Source organism: Triplophysa dalaica, chromosome 10, assembly GCF_015846415.1.
Source record: "Triplophysa dalaica isolate WHDGS20190420 chromosome 10, ASM1584641v1, whole genome shotgun sequence".
Taxonomy (NCBI): domain Eukaryota; kingdom Metazoa; phylum Chordata; class Actinopteri; order Cypriniformes; family Nemacheilidae; genus Triplophysa; species Triplophysa dalaica.
This window is the reverse complement of record NC_079551.1, coordinates 14,143,328-14,166,441: the sequence shown is the minus strand read 5'-3', so window position 1 is coordinate 14,166,441 and position 23,114 is coordinate 14,143,328. Positions and strand designations below refer to the sequence as shown.

Sequence of the window (23,114 nt, the reverse complement as noted above, 5' to 3'; positions counted from 1 at the left end):
GTATAAATAGACAGAGAACATGACACCGTGCTTTGTGTGTTGATGAGTGGGTGATGGGACAATAGCTGCTCATATGACCATCAGCACCACTGGTTATTCATAGAGCTTCTGTTCATGTCTAATACAAGACGTGGAAGAGAGAGAAAATGTGGATGATCAAACGTGAGTCAGATCTTGCATGCATGTGTTTGATTTGCTGAACGCACATAACTTCAGAGCATGTTTGTGGCTGTGTTCCGCATGTGTAGAGATGTCAAAGTGTGTGATTTTTCTTTTAGCACCTACTGAGCACCCAAAGGAGTGTAAATACAGGCCTGTGCTGGAGGTATTCCCCTTTACAAACACATTCACACTCAGTATGAAACTGATGGAAAGTCCCGTACTTTAAACTGTAGCGTTGTTCAGATTTCAGTGAGCACCACATACTCACCCCAGGCAACCTTGACTTTTTCTCAGGTTTGACAACTAACAGAACACAATACATAGCTAGTGTATATACATAAGTCTGTTTATTTGCTAACCCTCATGTTCATTAAATGCGACCTGTAAAATAAAAGTTCTGAATATGATAGAATGAATGAACTTCTCATTGTTCCTAGAGTTTGGTTCCACGTGATCCCATGAGCAGGTTCAATCTCAAGAGATCTTCTCCTAAAGAAGAGTTTCCCAACCTGGACAGAAACTACACGCTCATGGGTGGCATCCTTGACCTGCACATGTACACACGTCAATTCAACCGGGCCACTGAAAGCGGAGTCATTTTTGATGACATCATACGTCCTGGTCTCGAGGATCCAGGTGAGTGAGACTTATGAGACTCATTACTTCTTTATGATTTTTATTTTGAGCTCCCTGACCCTAAACTCATTACTGTCCTGTAATGTTTTACTTTTACACACCTTACATGCATATGATTGGGGGCACATTTGATCATAATGATGTTTAATTAACAATGTCGGGAGGATCATGTGCAAATAATTATGCAGCTGCCAGTCATAAGCCATTACGTCTCCTGTCCTATCAAATCAAGAGTAAACAAAATAAATAGTTAAATTGCCTTACCTACTTTACTTTAAAATTTTGCAATATCCCACCTCAACCCCGACTCCTCAATATTAAACCCTCTCCTTACCCGGAAGGGGAAGCACTCTGGGCTCGGACAAACTCCATCATCGGATCCCTCGCCCCGCACAGCACGACAAATAACTATACAATATTCTCTGCTTAATTAAACTGCTGCCAATTTAATTATTTGGTAAGGCGAACTCGTGAAACAAAGATGGTAATACTGTACCTGACCCATGTGCTCACAAACACATTTTGTAAAAGAGGGTTCACATTTTGTATAATAATTTCCAATTATAGTGTTTTCTACGGAGCCCGGGAGAGGACAGGCGCGGTTCACTTAGTTTTGTCGTGGCCACGAGATATTAACTCGTGGGAACGTGATAATATGATGAGACCACGACATATTATCTCGAGGGAACGTGATATTATGTTGTCGCCAACGACATCAGCTTGTTGAGGTAACGATATCCGTTTCTCGTGCCCACGACTTCTTATGTTGAGGGAACGACATCCTTATCTTGTGGCCGCGACTTAGTATGTTGAGGGAACGACATCCTTATCTTGTGGTCACGACTTAAATGCGTGCGCGTCTAAGCACCTGGAACTATCAGAAATAGATAGGGCTATCATCATATTTATTTTTAATTAAGATATATCGCTGAACTTATTAAAAACACACACATTCGTTTCCTTTTAGTCGTTTTAATTTTTTCCTGTGATAAATGAACAGGTTTAATTGCGATATGGCTGGGATGTCAGAAGCATATTTTTTACAATATTCCCCTTGATATTGTTATTTTAATTATTATTATTATTTGGTCTTAGTTGTTCTACAATTAACAATACATTTATAAATGAAAAGTATTGTATTTAACATTTAAAAAGCAACAACATATACTACATAATAATAACCCAACAATAAATCGTATTTGGGCCTATATTTGGCAATAAGGAAAGTGGCTATTGAGCCACCTAAACCACCGCAAGAGAATTTCATTCAACATGACAGCCCTAATCGTTCATCAAAAAAAGCACGTAATACAGTACATTACACGTTACGTATATTTGCGGGAACGTTACGATATGTGTGTGGACGCGCGCACACATTCCAGAAAATCACTGGCAGTCTGAACCAAAATCAAACGATCTTGCAACACATTTGCGTGATAATTTTACACTCCTAGGCAAGTCCTGGGACACATTATGCATGAATTATCCGAGATCTCTTTATGAAATCGGCTCATAACTTGCTTTTCGGACAAGATGCGGCCGGAATGCTCCAGAAGCGCAGTACTTCTAAAGCAATATGGGCCAGTATGAATTTAAAGACAGAGAAGACTGGTACGCTGATTGTGGAATTAAATTATATAGACAGACTGTCTCACATATTGATTTCATTTCAATCGCGTCAGTAGGTTTATTTCACTATTTAATCCGAGATGAAGCAAATAGGCCAGTAACACTTGTGACGGAACTTCTCGCATTATTAAAAAGATTTAAATTGTGCGCAATCCCGCGCCGAAATTGGAGCCTTGAAATCATTATAAAATGTAAAAACGAATCATTCTTAATAATTGCAATATCAAGGGGAATAATGTAAAAATATGCTTTTGACATGTTCGTGCAGCCCAGACATATCGCAATTAAACCTATTCATTTATCACAGGAAAAAATAAAAACTACTAAAAGGAAACGAATGTGTGTGTTTTAATAAGTTCAGCGATATATCTTAATTAAAATAAATATGATGATAGTCCTATCTATTCTGATTGTTCCAGGTGCTTAGACGCGCACGCATTTAAGTCTTGACCACAAGATAAGGATGTCGTTCCCTCAACATACTAAGTCGCGGCCACAAGATAAGGATGTCGTTCCCTCAACATAAGAAGTCGTGGGCACGAGATACGGATGTCGTTCCCACATTATAGGATCTTGAGGGAACGACTTCACATCGCGTGGCCACAACATAAGGATGTCGTTACCACAACAAGCTGATGTCGTGGCGACAACATAATATCACGTTCCCACGAGTTAATATCTCGTGGCCACGACAAAACTAAGTTAACCGCGCATGTCCTCTCCTGGGTTCCGTATTTTTCAACTGGATGCAGAAAAAGCACATTTTTGATGAGGCCAATTATTCTGCGAGTGTTTTTTGCTGCAGAGAAAAGTTTGGGATTATTTCGTCCAATATGTCAATTTTTCCCCCATCGGCCTGCAACGAAACAAACCATACAAATTAGCCTCAGTTTAAAAAGTCTGCATAGAAACAGTCCTAAATTTGATTTTCTGATCATTTCTTGAAGTGCGTCTGTGTGATTCTTCGATGACAGTCATTCTGACACTCTGACACATGTTTATTTGTGTAATGATTCGTTTTTATCAGTCGGTATGAGTCGGTAACTCATATTCCATTGAGACTGAGCTGTTGTCGGGTAATCGTTTCGCTCTTGATATAAAAGCTTAGTTCATCAGACATTTGCCTTGCATTATTGCATTGGATCTAGTATGAAACGGCCTTTACTCTACAGTAGAATGTTATCATGTGAATGAATCCAGAGTCACACTGTTATTAACAGCAAATGAGAGTCAGCATACAGTGAAATATGTTCATTAGCATCATCTGAAGCGTAAAGAAGTCTCTCACTGTGCACCATACTTTTCAATTGTGCAAAAATTGCACTGATGTGTGTTTTTATGTGATGACAGGGCTTCTCAATGGACCGAAGTCAGTAGGCTGTTTAGCAGGCGATGCTCAGTCATACATACTCTTCTGTGACTTCTTTGACCGCATTATTGAATCCTATCATGGCTACAGGGTCACCAGTGATGCAGTTCAAGAGAGTGACTTCAACTATGATAACCTTAAGGTAAAATAACTTTCTAAAATCGAAGTACCTGGTGGCGAGGAACCAAAACTCCAATAATGAATAAATGGAGAAAAAACCTTGGAACAAAGCAGACTCGGCTGGGAGGGCCAGGTCTCCTCAGACGTGTTACAGCTTCACTCAGTAACTAAGTAAAAGTTATTGAGTACATTTGTGACATTTGAGGTGTGATCCGTGAAAGACAGATTGCTGTCAAATACTGTATACCCCTTTGTCTTTAACTGTATTTGCTGGGGTAACAGTGCAGCGGGGGCATTGCTAAACCTAAAGCTCTACTGGGGCACAGGCCCCCAAACTTAAACTTGAAATTATGCTGGGGCATAGCAGATTTATACTGGGGCACGTGCCCCAGTAAAAGGGGTCTAGCGACGCCCCTGCAGTGCACGCTCCTATTTGCAAATTGTAATCTGTAATATTCTGCACAAGGGTCTTTGATCTAACAAGTAGTACTTTTGTCTTATTGGAATTTGAAAAAAGGAAATAACTAGTCATATATGTTTTATATCTTTGATGCACTCTGCCAGTTTTGGTAGTTTAAAATAGTATTTGATGGTAAAATGTGTTGCTCCAAGCCACCTAATGACCCCCATAGAAAACACTTGATAAAACACTCAAATGAATAGTTCAGCTGAATATCTTTACTTGCTTCATGATTAGATACACCTCATACTCCAATTCCAATGTATTATTATGATTCAGACACTTTTTTAATTCATAATCAGTTTACAAACTTTTCTTTAAGTTAGTCAGCAGTAATAGTGGACACACATCACTTTTCTGTAGTGCACTGTAAACAGGGCTCTGTAGATTATTAGCTTTGTGGGGACTTGCAGAAAGACTACAAACCTATATTAAAGGCAGACAATGTGGAAAGAATATTTAACATAGATACAATTATAAATATGTGCACAAACATGCAGAGAACAGCTGTATTCATTATAACAAACAGATATCTAGAGATCAGATTATAAACGGGACAATTGTGTTAAGGTGGTGATTATAGTATCTGTTTTAAGTTAAATCTGTCTCGTTTCACTTTCTATTTTAGACTCACACTTTTCCGCAGCGGCGTGTCAAAACTAAATCGTAGAGGCAGACGCGTGTTGAATTAATGCTTTACAGCATTATCAACAGCTTTAAAACAGCAGTTCAAGTGCAGAAAAACATAAGAAGCATAATTTACACACAGATAATCGGATGAGAGACAGTGAGAGACTTACAAGTGTCTGCCTGCTCCCGCTCTGTGTTTGAGCTGCCTGTCACGCATAGACCAATGATAAATAAATAATAATTCATACAATTAAATAAAATTTGCACTAAAATTGTATTTAAAACACAAAACAATGTATAAAGTATGGTTTATGCACAAACAATTTTTAAAGACATCGTGCAACCAATAGACACCTTGCGAAGTCAGTAAAACAATAAACATTTACACAGTAAAAGGCCAGTTCAGTCTAAGAAACAAACAGAAATTAAAATATATTAAAGCCTGCTTTAACATGTGGATGTAATATAAGAGAGTGTATTTAAACTGCTATTGAATGACACTTTACTGACCATGACCTGGTGTGACTAGACTTTGCTAACAACTTTTGTTTTACATCAGTTGCTTAATCAACTAATAGCTTAATAGTAGCTTTAATAAGCTTTTCACTGTAAAATAAATACAAATTTGACCAAGAAATGAACACTTAAACACACACAAAGTTTCTGGCCTGGAGACCAAGAATGACACAGAAGTGCAGTTTACTCAAAGTCCAATGTTTATTAAGTATGGGTCCAATATATATGCATATAATAGAAAATGAGGTATGGCATGGAAAAATAGCAGACCTCTATGTTAATATTTTTAGCAAAGGGCAGAACGTAGTTAGTTCTGTGTTCTCAGCATCTGGAACATGCTGTTATCTTGGTACAGACACTTGAAGTCATAACTTTTCGATGACATTTAGTAAAAGCTAGACATAACATAACTCATACTTGTTAAACATCATGAGCAGGATATATTGCTTAAACAGTCTGGATACAGAAATACATTTCCCACATATATGTGGGACCAGAAATACATTTTTCACAATATATGTGTGGGACACAGGGAAGACGTCTTGGTTACGTATGTAACCTCAGTTCCCTGATGGAGGGAACGAGACGTTGTGTCGAGAACGACAGATGGGGTTTGCCCTTGAGAACCAATCAACTCTGACTACTATAGAAAAGGCCAATGAAATTTGGCGAATGCAATTTGCATCCGGTATAAAAGGAAGCCGGCGTGCAGCATTCACTTACCTTTTGTTCTGAAGAGCCTGAGACCTCTCAAACTGCAGCAGAATACGATACGTGTTCGTGGCATAAGGGACACAACGTCTCGTTCCCTCCATCAGGGAACTGAGGTTACATACGTAACCAAGACGTTCCCTTTCTGTCGGTCTCTCGACGTTGTGTCGAGAACGACAGATGGGGTTGCCTATGGAAAACGCCACAACGCTGTATCGCGTCACAATGTCAGCGAAGCGACGGTAACAAGCCTGGGCGTGTCATCTCGAAGCTTTCGTGAGACTGTAACCTTCCAGTGTGGTGGTCGGGGGGTTCCAGAGCTTTCTTGGAGAAAGATGGGTACAGCCCTGACCGGTAACTTTCACGGACGGGGCCTTAGCTCTCTATAGGCGAGAGGCCGTCCGATCAGTTTACACCGGGTAAGCGCGACTCTTAATCAGAGAAGCGCTACAGAGGCCACCTCCTACCCGTGGGGAGGAATATGGTGGATATAGGTATGGTCTCGTCCTTGGAGGAGAACGCATGGAACGTGCGGACTGAGTAGTTAACCGCGAGGTGGAGGCCCACCTGGGGAAGCTCATGGGTTACCATGAGTGGGAACCATTCTCATGAGGATACATCAGACGGAACAGCCCAAGGAGGGGGTGTTACAGACGTCCGGTAGCACTAGGTCCGGTTAGAGCTATCTGTGATAGCTCACATGGTATCCCGGCCTAAGGGGGAAGGCTGCTCTGCCCAGCCAGCCCCCAGGGGGTGCTTGTTTGGTGATGGATGGAATGCCTATTCTTAACCAGTGTCTGGGTAAGAAGGGAGGCTGGTGAGGTACCAGTTTCTTAGCGATGTGTTCGGGTAAGAAGAAAAGGTAAATAGCACACTGACCCAACCTGTTAGAGGGTGGAAAGGTGCTTTCGCAGGCATACGCCCCCCCGGATGCCAGTTCTACATGTCGCCACGCAGGACGTGGGCTGACACCGGGTTTACGCGAAGGTTGTTAACCCTTGCGAAGGTGTTTGGGCATAGCCCAACCCGCAGCTCTACAGTTGTCTGCTAGAGATGCGCTTCTGCCAGTGTCCAGGAGGTGGCTAAACTCCGTGTGGATTGAGCCCTCACTGCCAATGGGCATGGGAGATTCTGAGATCGTAATGCCGTCGTAACGGCGTCCACGACCCAGTGCGCCAGCCTCTGTTTGGAGACAGCCTTCCCCTTCTGCTGTCCTCCAACAGACACGGAGCTGGTCAGAGCTTCAGAGCTCTGCGTGCGGTCCAGTACGTACTGGACACAACACTAATCGGGTTGGGTCTTCCTCCCCTATGGGGAGCGCCTGCAAGTTCACCACTTGGCCCCGGAGGGAGTAGTACCACTTAGGATCCCAAGAGGGTATGGAGCGGAGATGAGGCGGATTCCGCCCTCTCGCTGCTTAGGAACCTGGTGACCAGGTCGTGTTGCCCTAGAAACTTTCCACCGACTGAGTCGTGATGAGTGGCAATAGCGACTACATACACTTTCAGTGTGGAAGGGAGATGTTAGTCTCCAGTCTCGTGAGAAGGGGAACACAATCCTGATCAAGCACCTCAGTGGGTCTTTCTCGTTGAGAAAGACACCAGGACGAGAAGAGGCACCGTCTAGAGGCGTGTAACCGCCTAGTAGATGGGGCCCTAGCCTGGGTGATGGTCTCAGCCGTATAGGGGGAGTAGCCATCTTAGGATCTTCTCGTCCCATCTAGAGACCAGACATGGGTGTTCCAGAGGTCTGATCTGGGATGCCAGAACGTGTCCTTCCCCTGAGAGAGCAGGTCCTCTGTCAGGGGAATGGTTTCAGGGGGAGTCGCTGTCCAGAGCATCGGCTCTGAAGGCCAAGTGCGGTTAGACCGGTGTGGTGTAACCAATAACACTTGGTGCTCCTGCTCCCTGACCTTGCACAGAGTCTGTACAAGAAGGCTCCTGGGGGGGGGAAGGTGTGCTTCCGCCCATCCCGCGGCCAGCTGTGCGCAAGGATATCCGTGCCGAGGGCAGGGACTATCAAGCGGGCAAATGGTGGTGTTACGGGAGGTGAACAGGTTTTACCTGGGCCTACCCGAATCAGCCTCCAAATGAGCTGGACTGCACGGGGGTGGAGTCGCCACTCTCCATGAGGCATAAACTGGCGAGAAAGCACGTCGGCTGTCTAGTTCGAACGAGTCACCTGTTGACTCCACCGGAGGAGGCGTCGAGCAAGTTGTGTTTAGCTGCTGTGAGCGAACGCCACCCTGACGATCTGTATTCGCTACAGCTATAGTGCTGTCCCCGGAACAGCACGTGCATGTCTCGCACGAGAGGCCGTAGCCTGCTCAGTGCAAGTAGCATAGCCCACAACTCTTGGCAATTGATATGCCAGCGCAGGCGGGGGTTCGTCCAACACCCCACCTGCGTGCCCGTTGCACACTACACCGCACCCCTGCAGGGAGACTTCAGTCGTCACCACGACCTGCCTCATAACCTGCTCAGGGGGACCTGAGTCCGTCGAAAAAGTCATAAAGACTAGGGGTTATGGTGCGTCGGCAGCAGGGCGGCATCACCATGCGCCTGCTGCCGGTGTGCCACGCTCTCCTCGGAACTCGACTCTGAAACCAGTGTTGGAGCGGTCTCATGTGCATCAACTCGAGGGGTATTAACCCGCGAGGACGCCATGTGTCCCAGGAGCCTCTGAATTGTTTCAGGGGGACCGCTGTCTGCCTAAAATGTTCATTTCAGACAGTTCAACACTGGTTGGGCACAACTGCGGACAGGTGCGCCGACATGGTGACAGAGTTGAGTTCCATACCGAGAAAGAGGATGCTCTGCACTGGGGAGAGCTTGCCCCTCTCTTGGTTGACCTGGAGTCCCAATCGACCTAGGTGCCGGAGCACCAGGTCGCTTTGTGTACATAACAGATCTCGCGAGTGTGCCAAGATAGGCCAGTCGCTGAGATAGTTTAGTACCTGCTCGCCTTCCTCCCTCAGGGAGAAAGGGCGGTCAGGGACAGACCGAAAGGGAGGACTCTGTACTGTTATGCCCGCCTCTCGCACGCGAACCGTGGGAACGGCCGGTGTCGAGGAGGATCGAGACATGAAAGTAAGCGTCCTTCAGGTCGATTGCCACGAACCAATCCTGACACCTGATAGATGTCAGGACGCGCCTCTGTGTGAGTACCCTGAATGGCAGCTTGTGAAGGTGCTCTGTTCAGGGTACGCAGCCTTTGGGGGCAACCCGCCGTCTTTCTTGGGAACGATGAAGTGCGGGTCGTGACCCACTGAACATCTTGGTTTTGAGGGACGAACTCGATGCCTGTTTTGCCAGAAGGGTGGTGACCTCTACCCGAAGTACGGAGGCGTCCCTGCCTCTGACAGAGGGAGAGATGATGCCCCGAAACTTGGGAGAGTCTCTGGCGAACTGGATCGAGTAACCAAGACGGACTGCCCTCATTAGCCAGCGAGACAGTGTGGGCAGCTCTCGAGCTCCCAGGGACTGTGACAGGGTGACCAAGGGGACGGTCTGCTTCATCATTCCCACGGGGGGTGGTTCGTCGGCTGGCGGAGCTAACCATGTCGTGGGGAGTCCCCGGAGGGAAGGTTTGCTCTGCCTACCTGCCTGGCGGGACAACGGCACGCACTGTCGGTTTGGTGACAGCTGTCGTATGTGTATGACCTCACGCCTCGCCAGGGTGTGAGGTCGGTTCGCCGAGCACAGTCCAGTGGAGTGTGCGACCGGCTGCAAGTAAACCCGGGGAGAACAGAAAACTCAGTGAGTAAGTGGGCGCCAAGCCCTAAAAAGGGCCCGGCTTTGGTGACGAGGCAGGAGTCGTCCCGTACCGACCGATCAGAGCCGTGGCTGTGAAGGTTCGGGCCCGATGTTGTTCTCCCTGGGGTCTTCCCGTCAGTGTCCCTTCTCGCGAGGAGGTTGCTGACGGGGTGGAGGTTTCCCCCCTCGACCTCTGCTTCCGGGGTGCCGCCTGTGGGCGCCACAGGAACCGGAGCCGATGTCGAAAGGGTCCTGGGTTGCAAGGGAAGCAGACGTCACGTGAGATCTCGGAGGCCTGTAGGCGGCCGAGTCGCGGCGTGAAAAAAATGTGGTTAATTGCCACTGTCTGCTTCGCCGTCAAAAAACTGCTGAGCGCAGTCCTCGACGGTGTTACCAACAACCCACCCTGCGAGATGAGTGCATCAAGAAAGCGGACTTCCTTGGTGTCACTCTTCTGCACAAGGTATAGCCGGGGGTGTCTCTCCTGGGACCACTACCGTGGTCATCGTCCGACCCAGGGCCCGTGCCGCCGCCTTAGTCCGCCCGTAGAGCGCTGTCAGCGGCGGCACGGAGATCCTGCATTATACCCAGGTCGGCCTTACCCTCGTGGAGCACTCTCAACGCCCTGGCCTGGCGGACCTGCAGGATGGCCATGGCGTAGAGAGGAGGCAGCCTGGCCCGCAGCATCGCAAGCTTTCGACATCAGTGATGCCTAAGTCTTACGTGCTTTGGACCGTAGGGGTGGCCGATTCCCCCCAGGTGGTAGCCGTCCGCGGCACAGGTGCACCGCGGGCGGGACGTTCCACCCGGGGGATCTCGACGCAATCCTTGGCTGCCCCACCAGCGAGGGAAGTAAGGGAGGCGGAGCTGGTTTTCACTGGAGTGATCCGTGAGTGGAGCGCTCCAAGTGTTACACAGCTCCTCATGCAGCTCCGGGAAAAAAATGGTACCCGGGGTGGGCACGGTTTGCACCGCGCTCCGACCTCAGGAACAACATATCCCCGGGTTAGCATGAATGACATCACTTCTGCTTCCTCCTAACTCGACCGCTGGGGGTGGAGCTCGGATTCGTCAGAGTCGGATGCTAGCCTCCCTCCGATGCTGCGAGCAACATCTCATCTGCGTCACACATCGTACCCGATGTGTGTGCGTGAGAATCCGGACGGTATGCCACCGCCGGTTGGGGAACGTTCAGAGGAGCGAATCGGGGTGCGATCGGCCCGTGAGCACTTAGCTGGCGGGTTTACGTTCGCAGAGTTCCCATATCACTAACGCTGCTAACGTGGGTGGTCATTAGGGCCGTAGCCACAGATGTCACAGCCCGGGTAGCAGACGAAATTGTGGCTGGTTCCCCGTAGGAAGACAGCCACCCGTGACCGCAACTTCTGAATGACAATCCGCCCGCAGTGCGGGCAGATGTGTCAACGAACACTGCTTCAGCGTGCTGGACGCCCAGACGCCTAACGCAGCGATCGTGTCCATCCCCCTCCTCGATGAGAGTGCCGCACCCAAGAGAACAGCGGGACATGCCGCGCTGGAGAATGCTCAGTTAGTCCTGAAAAGGACCTTTTAGAAAAAAATCTCTAACACCTCCGGAACCGCCGAGACGCCCAGGGGAAGGTCGCTGCAGGTAGGGACGATCCGCTGGTACACGTCGTAGATCCAGCGATGTAGAAGAAGAAGAATTCATAGAATTCGTTCTGTTCGTAGTCATGAGCGAAGGCTCTGAAGAACAAAAGGTAAGTGAATGCTGCACGCCGGCTTCCTTTTATACCGGATTTCCGGGGGTGGAGCCCGGCATGCAAATTGCATTCGCCAAATTTCATTGGCCTTTTCTATAGTAGTCAGAGTTGATTGGTTCTCAAGGGCGAACCGCATCTGTCGTTCTCGACACAACGTCGAGAGACCGACAGAAAGGGAACCCAAATTCTCACAATGGCAACTTTCAGACCAACGGTCTCACAACTACCCTGTGTCCCTTAAAAGAACAAAACATAGTTTTAGATGTATTAATAAAATATACCCATATCAATTTTGCCTCTAGCATAAAAATGTTTTCTCCGAACACAATGAGAGCTGCTGCCACTGTACACTGAGTAAAAGAGTTTATATCTAGTATATCCATATCAATTTGGTGAGGGGAGGGAGTGAAGAAGGGTTCCTTATGAAATCCACGATCGTCTCTACTGTCTTGAATGTATTCAGCTCAAGGTTGTTTCGACTGCACCAGCCAGCTGAGCAACCCCTCTTCTGTAGTGAGATTTGTCACCATCTTGGATAAGGCCAATGACTGTGGTATCATTTGCAAACTTTAGGAGTATGACAGAGGGGTCTGTTGAGGTGCAGTCATTTGTGAAGAGTGAGAAGAGCAGTGGAGAATGAACACATCCTTAAGGAGTGGTACATGTACTGCATCAAAATTTTCCCAATCTCTTCTGCTGCCTGTTCGACAGGAAGTTAATAATCCACTGGCAGATAGAGGTTTGGGCATAAGGAGGTCCGGGATGATGGTGTTGAAGGCCGAGCTGAAGTCTACAAACAGGATCCTGACGTAAGTCCCTGGTCTGTCTAAAGCTGTGTTTATACTCGAGCCTGGCTCCGCTTCGCGAGCCTCCGCTGTCCGTGCGCGCAACTCCCCAAACGGACAAGACGTTTATACTTGACGCGTTCGCCGTTGAGATATTCTTTTAAATGGGAGGGGGCGCACGAATGAAATCGTTCTGTAAATCCGCAGGAAGTAGAAGAAAAGTAGGAATTTTACCGTAATTACGTCAGATCGTTCAGAATAGCGTCTTGCGAGCAGCTGCTCGACAAGGAAACGTAGGAGATGTTGTGTTGTTGCTACTATAAAAAAAGGGCTAAAACGGAGATGGCATGTTCACCCACTGCATGCCACAAAATGTGGAGATGTAGAATACATCGCTCTTGTTGAGCAGATGTATGTCCTGGACGAGAAAATGCATTTCAAACTATTGTTTGTTGATTTAATACATTTTTATATCAACATTTTTGTTCACTCTTTCATTTCTGTGCAGAATGCAGACACATTTCTACATATTGTTGGTTAGGGGCTGCTCAATGCCCTTAATTGCCATAGATTAACCCATTGGATGTCTTTGTTATATAAAATGAGAAGATATAAGAACAGTTCAAAAGAGCAATGTTGATAAATATTGTTTTATTCTGAATACAATATAAAACCGACACATTGATCATAAAAGATGTCTGTACAGGCGTACATGTTCAGCCAAAATCTCTTCAAAGCTTTCATGTTGACTGCGGCGCCGCGTGAACTGTTCGCTCGAGTCACAAAAAATGTCGTGCACGCCGCCACGCGAAATGAGTTCGCGCGGACACAAAGCGAACTTCCGCTAACTCCGCGATGACGTCATAATTGGCGCGCACAACCAGGCGAACTAGCGACTGCGTCGAGTATAACCAGCCCTTAAGTGTTGTAGGAGGTTCGCCAGTCCCATGTTGACTGCATCATCCAAGGAACTGTTTGCTCGGTAAGCAAACTGGAGGAGATCAAGAAATGGTCTGGTGATGTCCTTCAGGTGGGCCAGAACAAGTCTCTTAAATCACTTCATGACCACACATCTTAAAGCAACAGACCTGTAGTCATTAAGTCCAGAGATTTTGGGTTTCTTTTGCCCAGGGATGATGATGGAGCGTTTGAAGCATGAAGGGACTTCTCACTGCTCCAAAAAGCTGTTCAATATATCTGTGGAAAAGATGACACACATCCTCTTCGCAGATCCTAAATTCAGGTTGAGTATTAAGAGGTGTTAATGGTATAGCAGAGATAGGGTCAGGGTGGGTGTGGAGGGTGAGTGACTCTTTTCATAACGACAATATATGAAATTTAGATTGTCAGCCAGTTGTTGATTACCCACAGACTTAGGGGATGGCTTGTAGTTTATAATATCTTTCAGGCCTTTCCAGACTGGTGCAGGGTCGTTGGCTCAAAACTGATTCTTCAGCTTTTCAGAGTACCTTCTCTTAGCTGCTCTCAGAGCCATTGAGAGAGAGAGTGGTGTCCAATGGAACAATTTTTCACAGCAATGGCGGTTCATGGAGGCTCTCAAAGCCGCATGGAGCTGAGGATAAAAACAGGACAATTGTGACAAAGATGTTACTCATTTGATGAATAATAAAATAAAATAAATAAAACATTTAAGGAGAAAACATACCATCCTGGAACTATCTGAAGGCTCCATAAATCTTCTGTTGTCACATGGCTCTGTCTGCTCATATCTCCTTTGTCAGTGTTTTTGGCCTGTTTATACAAGATTTCATCCCCACTTCTATTGCATCTTCTTTAGTTTGACAAAGCTGTCTCAGTGTCATTGTAAACCGTGGATTGTTGTTGCTGTTTGTTAAGTGAGTCCTGGTGGGAATACACATGTCCAAACAGAAGCTGATGTAGGATGTCACTGTGTCAGTCAACTCATCCAGATCAGCGGCTGCAGCTTCAAAGACATCCCAATCTGTGCAGTTGAACAGGCTTTTAGGGCCTGTTCTGTTTTGCTGTCCTTACAGCCCCACAGGCTTGGAAGATTTAAGTTTCTGTCTGTAGGTAGGGAGAAGATGAACCAGGCAATGATCAGAAAGACCCAGAACTGCTCTGGGAACAGGGTCGTAAGCATCCCGTATTGTGGTGTAACAGTGATCCAGTATGTTGCTATCTCTGGTGGGGCATGTAATGTGCTGCCTCTACTTTGGCAGCTCACGGGTGAGGTTTGCTCTCTTAAAGTCTCCAACATGGATGATAAGCAATAACAGGTATTGCTATTTCATGAGAATAAATGATGAAAATGAAGTTTTATTCGTGTAGAGAATAAAAAGGTGTGCAGTAAATGAAGAGCGCCCCTAAGTTAGAAAAACACATCTTCAGTGTTTTTTTTCTCTTCACCAATCTCCAGAATATAAAAAATACTCCACCACCACACGTCTTCCCTTATAACTGAGCAATGCGATCCGCTCTGAACACCTGGAAACCCGGCAGATGTAACACACTGTCATGATTCCGCTATCATGTCATGTTTATTCTTATTCTTGCAGCGGAGTCATGACTAAGTCTAGGGTTTTGTGTGAGAAGGACATGGCATGGCTTAGATATTGGCTGTCATGCTCCTTCTCGTGTCTCGTCTATGGCCCCGCCCCTCTCGTCTCCTCGTTAGCTTCCCTTGAGTGTTTCATTACCCACACCTGCCTATTGTTAAGTATCCTTTGTTCGTCTCCCTATTTAATGCCCTTGTATTCTCTGTCCTGTGCTCGTTTGTTCTTGTACATACTTGTAAACTTTGATGTCCGTTTGCCTGTCTGAACTCTGGTTCCAAGGAGTTATCCATACGCTGTGTCCCAGCGTTTATTTCCAGCGTCCTGTTCCTGTTTTGTGATCCTTGTTGATTTTGTTGCAGTTGGTTTTCCCTCCGTGAGTTTTACGTTCCTGTTTGGCTGTCTTTGTTTATCCCCTGTATTTTACCCCATTGTGGGTTTTTGTTTATTAAAATCTTTTGTTACCCCATACCGCTGCCTGCATTTGGGTTCTATCACCACACGTTTCGTGACACACACAGTCCGGTAAAGAGTAATTCAGCCATGTTTCTTTAAAACACAGAGAAAAAGTATTTTATCGATTTTGTTGGCAAGGGAGCAGACATTCGGCAGGTGTGTACTCGGCAGCGGGGTTGTTGGAGTCTAACGAGCACACAGAGATATTATAAACTACATTTGTACAGAGCTTCCGATCCTCCAAGTAAAATGTCCAATAAAATAAAGAGTTTTCAATATTTGGAAAAAGATTGATGATAGTGCATTGCCTAAAGGTGTCATATTGCGTAGATACGGTACATGTTTTTCTGTGTCTTTTGTGTTTTATAAGTTGCCCACACATGTATTAGACATATAAAATAGACCACCCAAATGTATACGCAAGTAATGTTGGTGTACCTGTCAGTACAATTGCTTTGGAACCTGATGATCCAAATATGGTAAGAGGCATTACATTTCCGTCACACGCTTGCAGTATTTGACCAATCACTACACACTGGTTAACTGGCCAATCATAGCACACCTCGCTTTTCTGAGCGATGAGCTTTGTAAAAAATCTGGGCGTTTCAGAGAGGCGGTGCAAAGAGGAGATACAAACATGCACGGTATATGAAAATACAGCATTTTTTTACCTTAAATCCTGTAAACACATTGCATTACATGTAAAACAAACCATAATACAGTTGATAGAAAAAGTATGTGAACCCTTTTGGCTTACTTGGATTTCTTCATAAATTGGTCATAAAATGTGTTCTGATCTTCATCTAAGTCACAACAATAGAGAAACACAGTCTGCTAAAACTAATACCGCACAAACATTATACGTTTTCATGTTTTTACTGAACACAACATGTTAACATTCATAGTGCAGGGTGGAAAAAGTATGTGAAACTTTGGGTTTAATAACTGGTTGACCCTCCTTTGGCAGCAATAACCTCAACCAAACGTTTCCTATAGTTGCAGATCAGACCTGCACAACGGTCAGGAGAAATTTTGGACCATTCCTCTTTACAAAAGTGTTTCAGTTCAGCAATATTCTTGGGATGTCTGGTGTGAATCGCTGTCTTGAGGTCATGCCACAGCATCTCAATCGGGTTGAGGTCAGGACTCTGACTGGGCGACTCCAGAAGGCGTATTTTCTTCCGTTGAACCCATTCTGTTGTTGATTTACTTCTATGCTTTGGGTCGTTGTCCTGTTGCATCGTCCATCCTCTGTTAAGCTTCAGTTGGCGGACAGATGGTCTTAAGTTTTCCTGCAAAATGTCTTGATAAACTTTGGAATTCATTTTTCCATCGATGACAGTAATCTGTCCAGGGCCTGAGGCAGCAAAGCAGCCCCAAACCATGATGCCCCCTCCACCATATTTCACAGTTGGGATGAGGTTTTGATATTGGTGTGCTGTGCCTTTTGTTCTCCACACATAGCGTTGTGTGTTCTTTCCAAACAACTCAATTTTGGTTTCATCTGTCCACAGAATGTTTTGCCAGTAGTGCTGTGGAACATCCAGGTGCTCTTTTGCAAACTTCAAACGTGCTGCAATGTTTTTTTTGGACAGCTTCCTCCGTGGTGTCCTCCCATGAAGTCCATTCTTGTTTAATGTTTTCCTTATTGTAGATTTGTCAACAAAAATGTTAGCATGTGCCAGAGATTTCTGTAAGTGTTTAGCTGACACTCTAGGATTCTTCTTCACATCATTGAGCATTCTGCGCTGTGCTCTTGCAGTCATCTTTACAGGACGACCACGCCTAGGGAGTGTAGCAACAGTGCTGAACTTTCTCCATTTGTAGACAATCTGTCTTACCGTGGACACATGGACATCAAGGCTTTTAGATATACTTTTGTAGCCCTTTTCAGCTTTATGTAAGTCAACAATTCTTGATCGTAGGTCTTCTGAGAGCTCTTTTGTGCGAGGCATGTTCACATCAGACAATACTTCTTCAGAACAGCAAACTCAAAACTGGTGTGTGTTTTTTATTGGACAGGCCAGCTTTAATCAACACATCCAATCTCATCACATTGATTGGACCCCAGGTTGGCTGACTCTTGGCTCCAATTAGCTCTTGGAGAAGTCATTAGCCTAGGGTTTCACATACTTTTTCCACCCTGCACTATGAATGTTTACATGTTGTGTTCAATAAAAACATGAAAACGTATAATGTTTGTGCGGTATTAGTTTAAGCAGACTGTGTTTCTCTATTGTTGTGACTTAGATGAAGATCAGAACACATTTTATGACCAATTTATGAAGAAATCCAAGTAAGCCCAAAGGGTTCACATACTTTTTCTTTCAACTGTATTTGTTCTAGCCGGGTGATATCACCCCTTTAATGTTAAGCAATTCGTCATTGGTAAAATTGATTAAAGACAATGTCTCAGTGTCATTGTAAGTATATTAAGCCATTCATCTCATTATACCCAGGGTTCCTTTTAACAAGCGCTGTCTAAGTGTTAGTGGACTGCAGTTTGTTTATAAAGTAAAAAGTAACAATAAAGAGTGTTAATAAAACTTTGTATAAGTCTCAGCATGCCCTTCAAGTCTTCCTATCCCTACCAGCTTTTGAACATGCTACAGTGTGTTTATGTGCCATGATAACGTATGTGAAGTTGATGTCATCTGATGTAAATGCATGTGTATGTCTGGGGCGGTGATGATTTTGTTGAAGTTCATGTTGTCATGTGTTGAAGGTCGGGGATGATGTTGTAGTTAATTTTGTGGGCTCTGAATATATTTTTTCTACAGGGAGGTGATTATTTTGATGAAGATTATGTGGTGAGCTGTGAGGTGAGTGCAGGTCGTGCTATAGATGACTTCTGTTTTCCTGTACACTGCAGCCGAGGGGAGCGCAGACACCTCCTCGCCTTGGCCAAAACAGGTCCTATTTAAACATTACAATACTGTGACGACTGAAGGAGTCTTGTTGCTATTGTGTGCTAATGTGTCTTGTTTTTGTAGTTTTGGAGCAGCTGAGTGAAGATCTCCCAGGAACGTTTTACTCTATAGAAGAACTGAGCTGTGAAAGTGAAGACCGTAGGGTTGTTATGGACTCTCCGCCCTCTTCCCTGAGAAAGACCGGCGTGGCACGAGATTGGCCTGATGGTCGGGCCCTGTGGTTGGTTCCTCTTAAAAATGCTTTATTTTGGCCATAAATAAATAAAATGAACACCCGTCAATTTGCCAAATGCAGATAAAAATCTAGCGTGACCGGTAATCCTGTCAAATCAATAGCTCTCTGGGCTGATAATTTATAGCTCATAAATTATGTTCACTCTGCTGCGGAAATTCGTGCAAGCAATCTGTGTAGATTAGCACATGCTAGTTTGTTCGCAAACAGCCCAAACAGCAGCTCCGCATCAATGGGGAAATTTACAAGGTATTGCTATGTGTAAACTAAATTTCAAAGTCTACTAAAGTTTAAACTTTTTAGTGTTTAAAATATTTTTTATAGAATAAAAGGTGGCTTTTAAATGTTTATCAAATGAGTAGAATCCTTTGTTTTCAGTTATCTTTTATTCATGTGGCAGTATCAAGAAACACACAGTACTTAGGCTTTGGTAATCAGGGGACTCATTTATAAAATGTACGTACGGACAGATTTGATTGATTTTTTTTTACGTGGAAAGTGATGCAGGTTTTTGGAAATATAAGCCATTCTTCCCATTCTATAAGTCAACTAACTGATTTGGACGTTGACAGGTTGTGTTTTATATGTTAATGATTTTATATTAGCCATTGTTTCCAAGGCAGAGATCTGAAACTTTTAAGCTGCACACAATTTTGCGAATATAGAGAGGCGTACACACATTGTCTTTGCATACATTAGTACTATGAATCACACTTATACACTTTGAGAAATAAGGGTACAATAAAATTAAGGATGGTAAATGAGATTTATTTGCAGTTTTTCATTTTGGCTAAAAATAAATTCTGAATGGCTAAACTTAAATGTTTGGCTGGTGAGTGGATAAAGTGATCTTCAACTCTACAGTGCCCTCCACTATTATTGCACCCTTGGTAAATATGAGCAAAGAAGGGCTTTAAAAATAAATCTGCATTGTTTTTCGGTTTGATCTTTTATTTTAAGTTCTTCAAAATTCCAACATTTCATGGAAGGAAAACTATTTGAGGTGGAGGGGAACATCGAGATTGTAAAAAACAATTTTGCTCCCATACATGTTGCCACAATTATTTGGCACCCTTAAGCAAAACTTAGAAAATTTGGATTTTAATCAGTAGCGAAATTTTAAGAAAATGTAGTTTTAATTTGGAAATTTGTAAGTAAGTATTTGACCTGTACATTTAAATGTAAACTCACATCCCCAATTTGAAAACTTGTCAAATAAAAAACTGAAGTTGAATTTTCAGATTTGGACTTGTGGACAAAACTCACAAATCTGTCTTCTGAATTTACAAAAGACATTGGCATATTCAAATGCATAGCGCTTATTTAAACGTTTTCTTAGATTCAGATTTTAATTGCAACCACATCTACAATGTGCATCTACAACCTCTCAAATCTGCCACTGCAATTTCAAATCATCCCGACTTGACTTTTGCTACTACTTTCGCAATGAACTTGTCGTGCGGCTGAGGCACACCGCCCCTAATGGCAGAAAATCACAACAAAAGGATCTTGTAATGGCCCTGCGATGGGTTGGCACTCCATCCAGGGTGTATCCTTGATGCCCGATGACTCCTGAGATAGGCGCAGGCTCCCCGTGACCCGAGGTAGTTCGGATAAGCGGTAGAAAATGGAATGGAATGGATCTTGTAATGTGAAGGTCCCTAAGCATTTTTGCAGTCATCTGTTCACGATATGCTCTGACAGTGGACACCGTCTCGTGCTTCAGCGTCCAGATGTATATGAGTTGTAATTTCCTTTGGCATGTGCTGCTGCCACAAAAATGGCTGTGGATGTATGTTTAATAAAAAATGACATATAATCCGACAACGCTAATGAAGTGGCCAGTGGTGTATGTACTGTTTTTTGATGCAGTATTTTTAAACCAGTTTGTGGTTCTAATGAACTGTACATCTTAGCCATTCAAAAGCAAGGCATATTTTAGCAAGCTTTGAACTTCATGCCAAGATATGTTTTGTATGTGGATCAGGTTGAGTAAGGACGGATCTCTCGCCATTTGGGTAAACATGGAGGAACATCTGAAGCTGGTGTCATTCAGAAGTGATGGGAACCTACAAGAGGCTTTCAAATGTGTCTGCATCAATCTGATGAAGGTTTCCTTTCATTTAGCACTTCATGATACTGTTTAGTTTCATAGTGTGTTGTACGTCGTCTGAAACGCTGTACACTACAGAGGATTATAAAAACAAAACTAGAGCTCATTAATTGCTTTTTTAAACTTACCGTAAGTAAAAGATTACTAAAGTGTGTATGATCATATAATAAGAGACATGATTAACATGAATAACCAAAACTGACTTGATCCTTTTAGACTGAGATACTGTATAAGAAACTGAGACATCCATTCATCTGGAAGCATCACCTGGGCTGGGTGGTCAGTTCACCTGCTGAGGTGGGAACAGGACTAAAGATGTCCGTGACCATCAAACTGCTGCACCTCACTGAGAACAAACGGCTGGAGGATATTCTGGACAGACTGAGACTCCGAATGGAACAAACTGGTATGACACACTTCTAGAGTGAAAACATATTTCACATTTATGAATTTTTCAGGGATTTGAATTACCCTATTATAGATCCAGCTATAGTTTTAAGTGAAACAAGGGCAAAGAGACCCTTTGAGATGACAGCAAAGGGCCCAGGACAGATCCATGGGGGACATCTCACTCTTAGAATCTTTACAATAAGTAAGTCTTGCGCTTCTATAAAAGCAAATATAGTGTAGTGCCGTCGAGGGCTGATTGCTGGTTGTTTAGAGAGTGTTAAAAGGATAGTTCACCCAAAAATGAAAATATTGTACTCAGATTGTTCCAAACCTACATAAATTGTTAAAACTGTATAGACCTTTATACATTTCTTTGTTTTGCTGAACACAAAGGAAGAAATGTGGAAAAATGTCAGATCTTGCCCCCCCGTTGACTCCCATAGAATTTATTGTCCCTACTCTTGGAGTCAAGTGGGGGCGAGATCTGACATTTTTCCACATTTCTTCCTTTGTGTTCATCAAAACAAAGAAATGTATACAGGTTTTGAACAAATGTGAGTAAATGATTACAGCATTTTCATTTTTAGGTGAACTGTCCCTTTAAGTCCCTCACCCGTAGCGAGTGAAAAGTGCACTTGTGAGCGGATATGTTACAGTTATTCCCAACCTGAATGCCACTGAAACCTTTTCAACTGTGACTGGATAGAGGCGCTTCAGGACTGAACTGGTTATTCTGGGTTATCATTCAGTCCTGTAACTGCACATGTACAATATACTGTTTTATGTATGACAACAGCGGCTTTTCCAAATACTTTCCAATGATCTCTAAAGGAAATGTTCTTCTGGTGTCTTTGGTGAAGTGTTTGTTTCATCTGCAGGCCGTCCGGGAATTTACAATATCAGCAATCTGCAGACTATTGGTTTCAATGAAGTGGAGCTGACACAGCTAGTGGTGGATGGGGTCAAACTTATCATCCGAATGGAGAAGAGGCTGGAAAACAAGAGCAGCATTGAAGACCTGGTGCCTACAAAGAAATAAAGCGGCCAGCAGATGCCCTGGTGATGACAGACGTGGCTTTCTGACATCTTGTTATAAATTATGTCAAACTTTATGCTTTTAATAAACTCCTCACTAAGAAGTTTGATGTCCAGCTCGTGTTTCACCCCCACAGTAAAAAAAGGAAATCAGTTATATTTTGTATAAATTTAATTATAAACCCAGTTTGGGACCATTCCATTTTTTGGTAAAATATTTGTATAATAATAAACCCTTGTGCAGTCTTCGTTTGGGGTGTACACTCATGTTTTTTGGAGGATTTATGATGTTTTTGTATTTTTTTGTATATTAAAAAAAAAACATTTTTTATACAAAAAACTGCTTTTATGTAAATTTCACTTTGTAATCCCCATAAATTATCTTTTATATGGATAATTTTAAATGGTTTAGTGTAAGATTTTTGCCCATCTTTTGGAAAATGCAGTTTTAAAGTAAAATTATCACCTTTACCAGTATATGGCTGCAGAGCTCCACTTTTTGTGCTATGAGACCAACTGAAAGATATCTTTTCACAAGTTGTTTCAGTTGGATTAATATTATGGATTGACTTCAGATTAGTTGTACATAGTATGAAATCACAATTTAAACAATAATTTCTTTTTTCAGCTAAATTTGCCAAAATCATTTTTATTTACATATGTTATGTTAGAATCACACTCTAACAATATCTTACAAAGAGAAAAGTTGCGGTCTTTAGAGTTATAATTTATTTCAATCATCCGTTTTTCATATAATTCTCCAAATTTAATCTAAACATCTGTTACTAACTGTAAGAGAACTGTGTGTCTGTGCTAAATTGTTTTGCCTCATCTCCATCATCTATCCGTGTGTGCGTGCGTGTGTGAGCACGATCATTTTGCATTTTTTGAAGTGTGCCATTGAATTTC

At 43.8% G+C, this 23,114-nt stretch overlaps 1 protein-coding gene across 2 annotated transcripts; it reads left to right on the top strand.

The window, feature by feature from the left end:
* Positions 1 to 105: 105 nt before the first annotated feature.
* zgc:172076 lies at positions 106 to 22,309 on the top strand. 2 transcript variants are annotated; one of them, XM_056759311.1, is made up of 9 exons: positions 106 to 162; positions 279 to 325; positions 600 to 798; positions 3,778 to 3,938; positions 18,286 to 18,418; positions 18,499 to 18,655; positions 20,655 to 20,778; positions 20,997 to 21,186; positions 22,049 to 22,309. In XM_056759311.1, the coding sequence occupies exons 1-9, from the start codon at positions 147 to 149 to the stop codon at positions 22,207 to 22,209; spliced, it is 1,188 nt and encodes a 395-aa protein (XP_056615289.1). In that variant the 5' UTR covers positions 106 to 146; the 3' UTR covers positions 22,210 to 22,309. The 2 variants fall into 2 exon arrangements, with proteins under 2 accessions (XP_056615289.1, XP_056615290.1); XM_056759312.1 differs by lacking the exon at positions 279 to 325 and having other exon boundaries at positions 117 to 162.
* The last annotated feature ends 805 nt before the right edge of the window (positions 22,310 to 23,114 follow it).

What these genes read in the sequence shown, in the direction of transcription:
- zgc:172076 (XM_056759311.1), top strand. An exon ending in AATACAGGCCTGTGCTGGAG is followed by an intron (nt 326 to 599) that starts GTATTCCCCTTT and finishes CATTGTTCCTAG; the next exon opens with AGTTTGGTTCCACGTGATCC. An exon ending in TCTGCATCAATCTGATGAAG is followed by an intron (nt 20,779 to 20,996) that starts GTTTCCTTTCAT and finishes TGATCCTTTTAG; the next exon opens with ACTGAGATACTGTATAAGAA.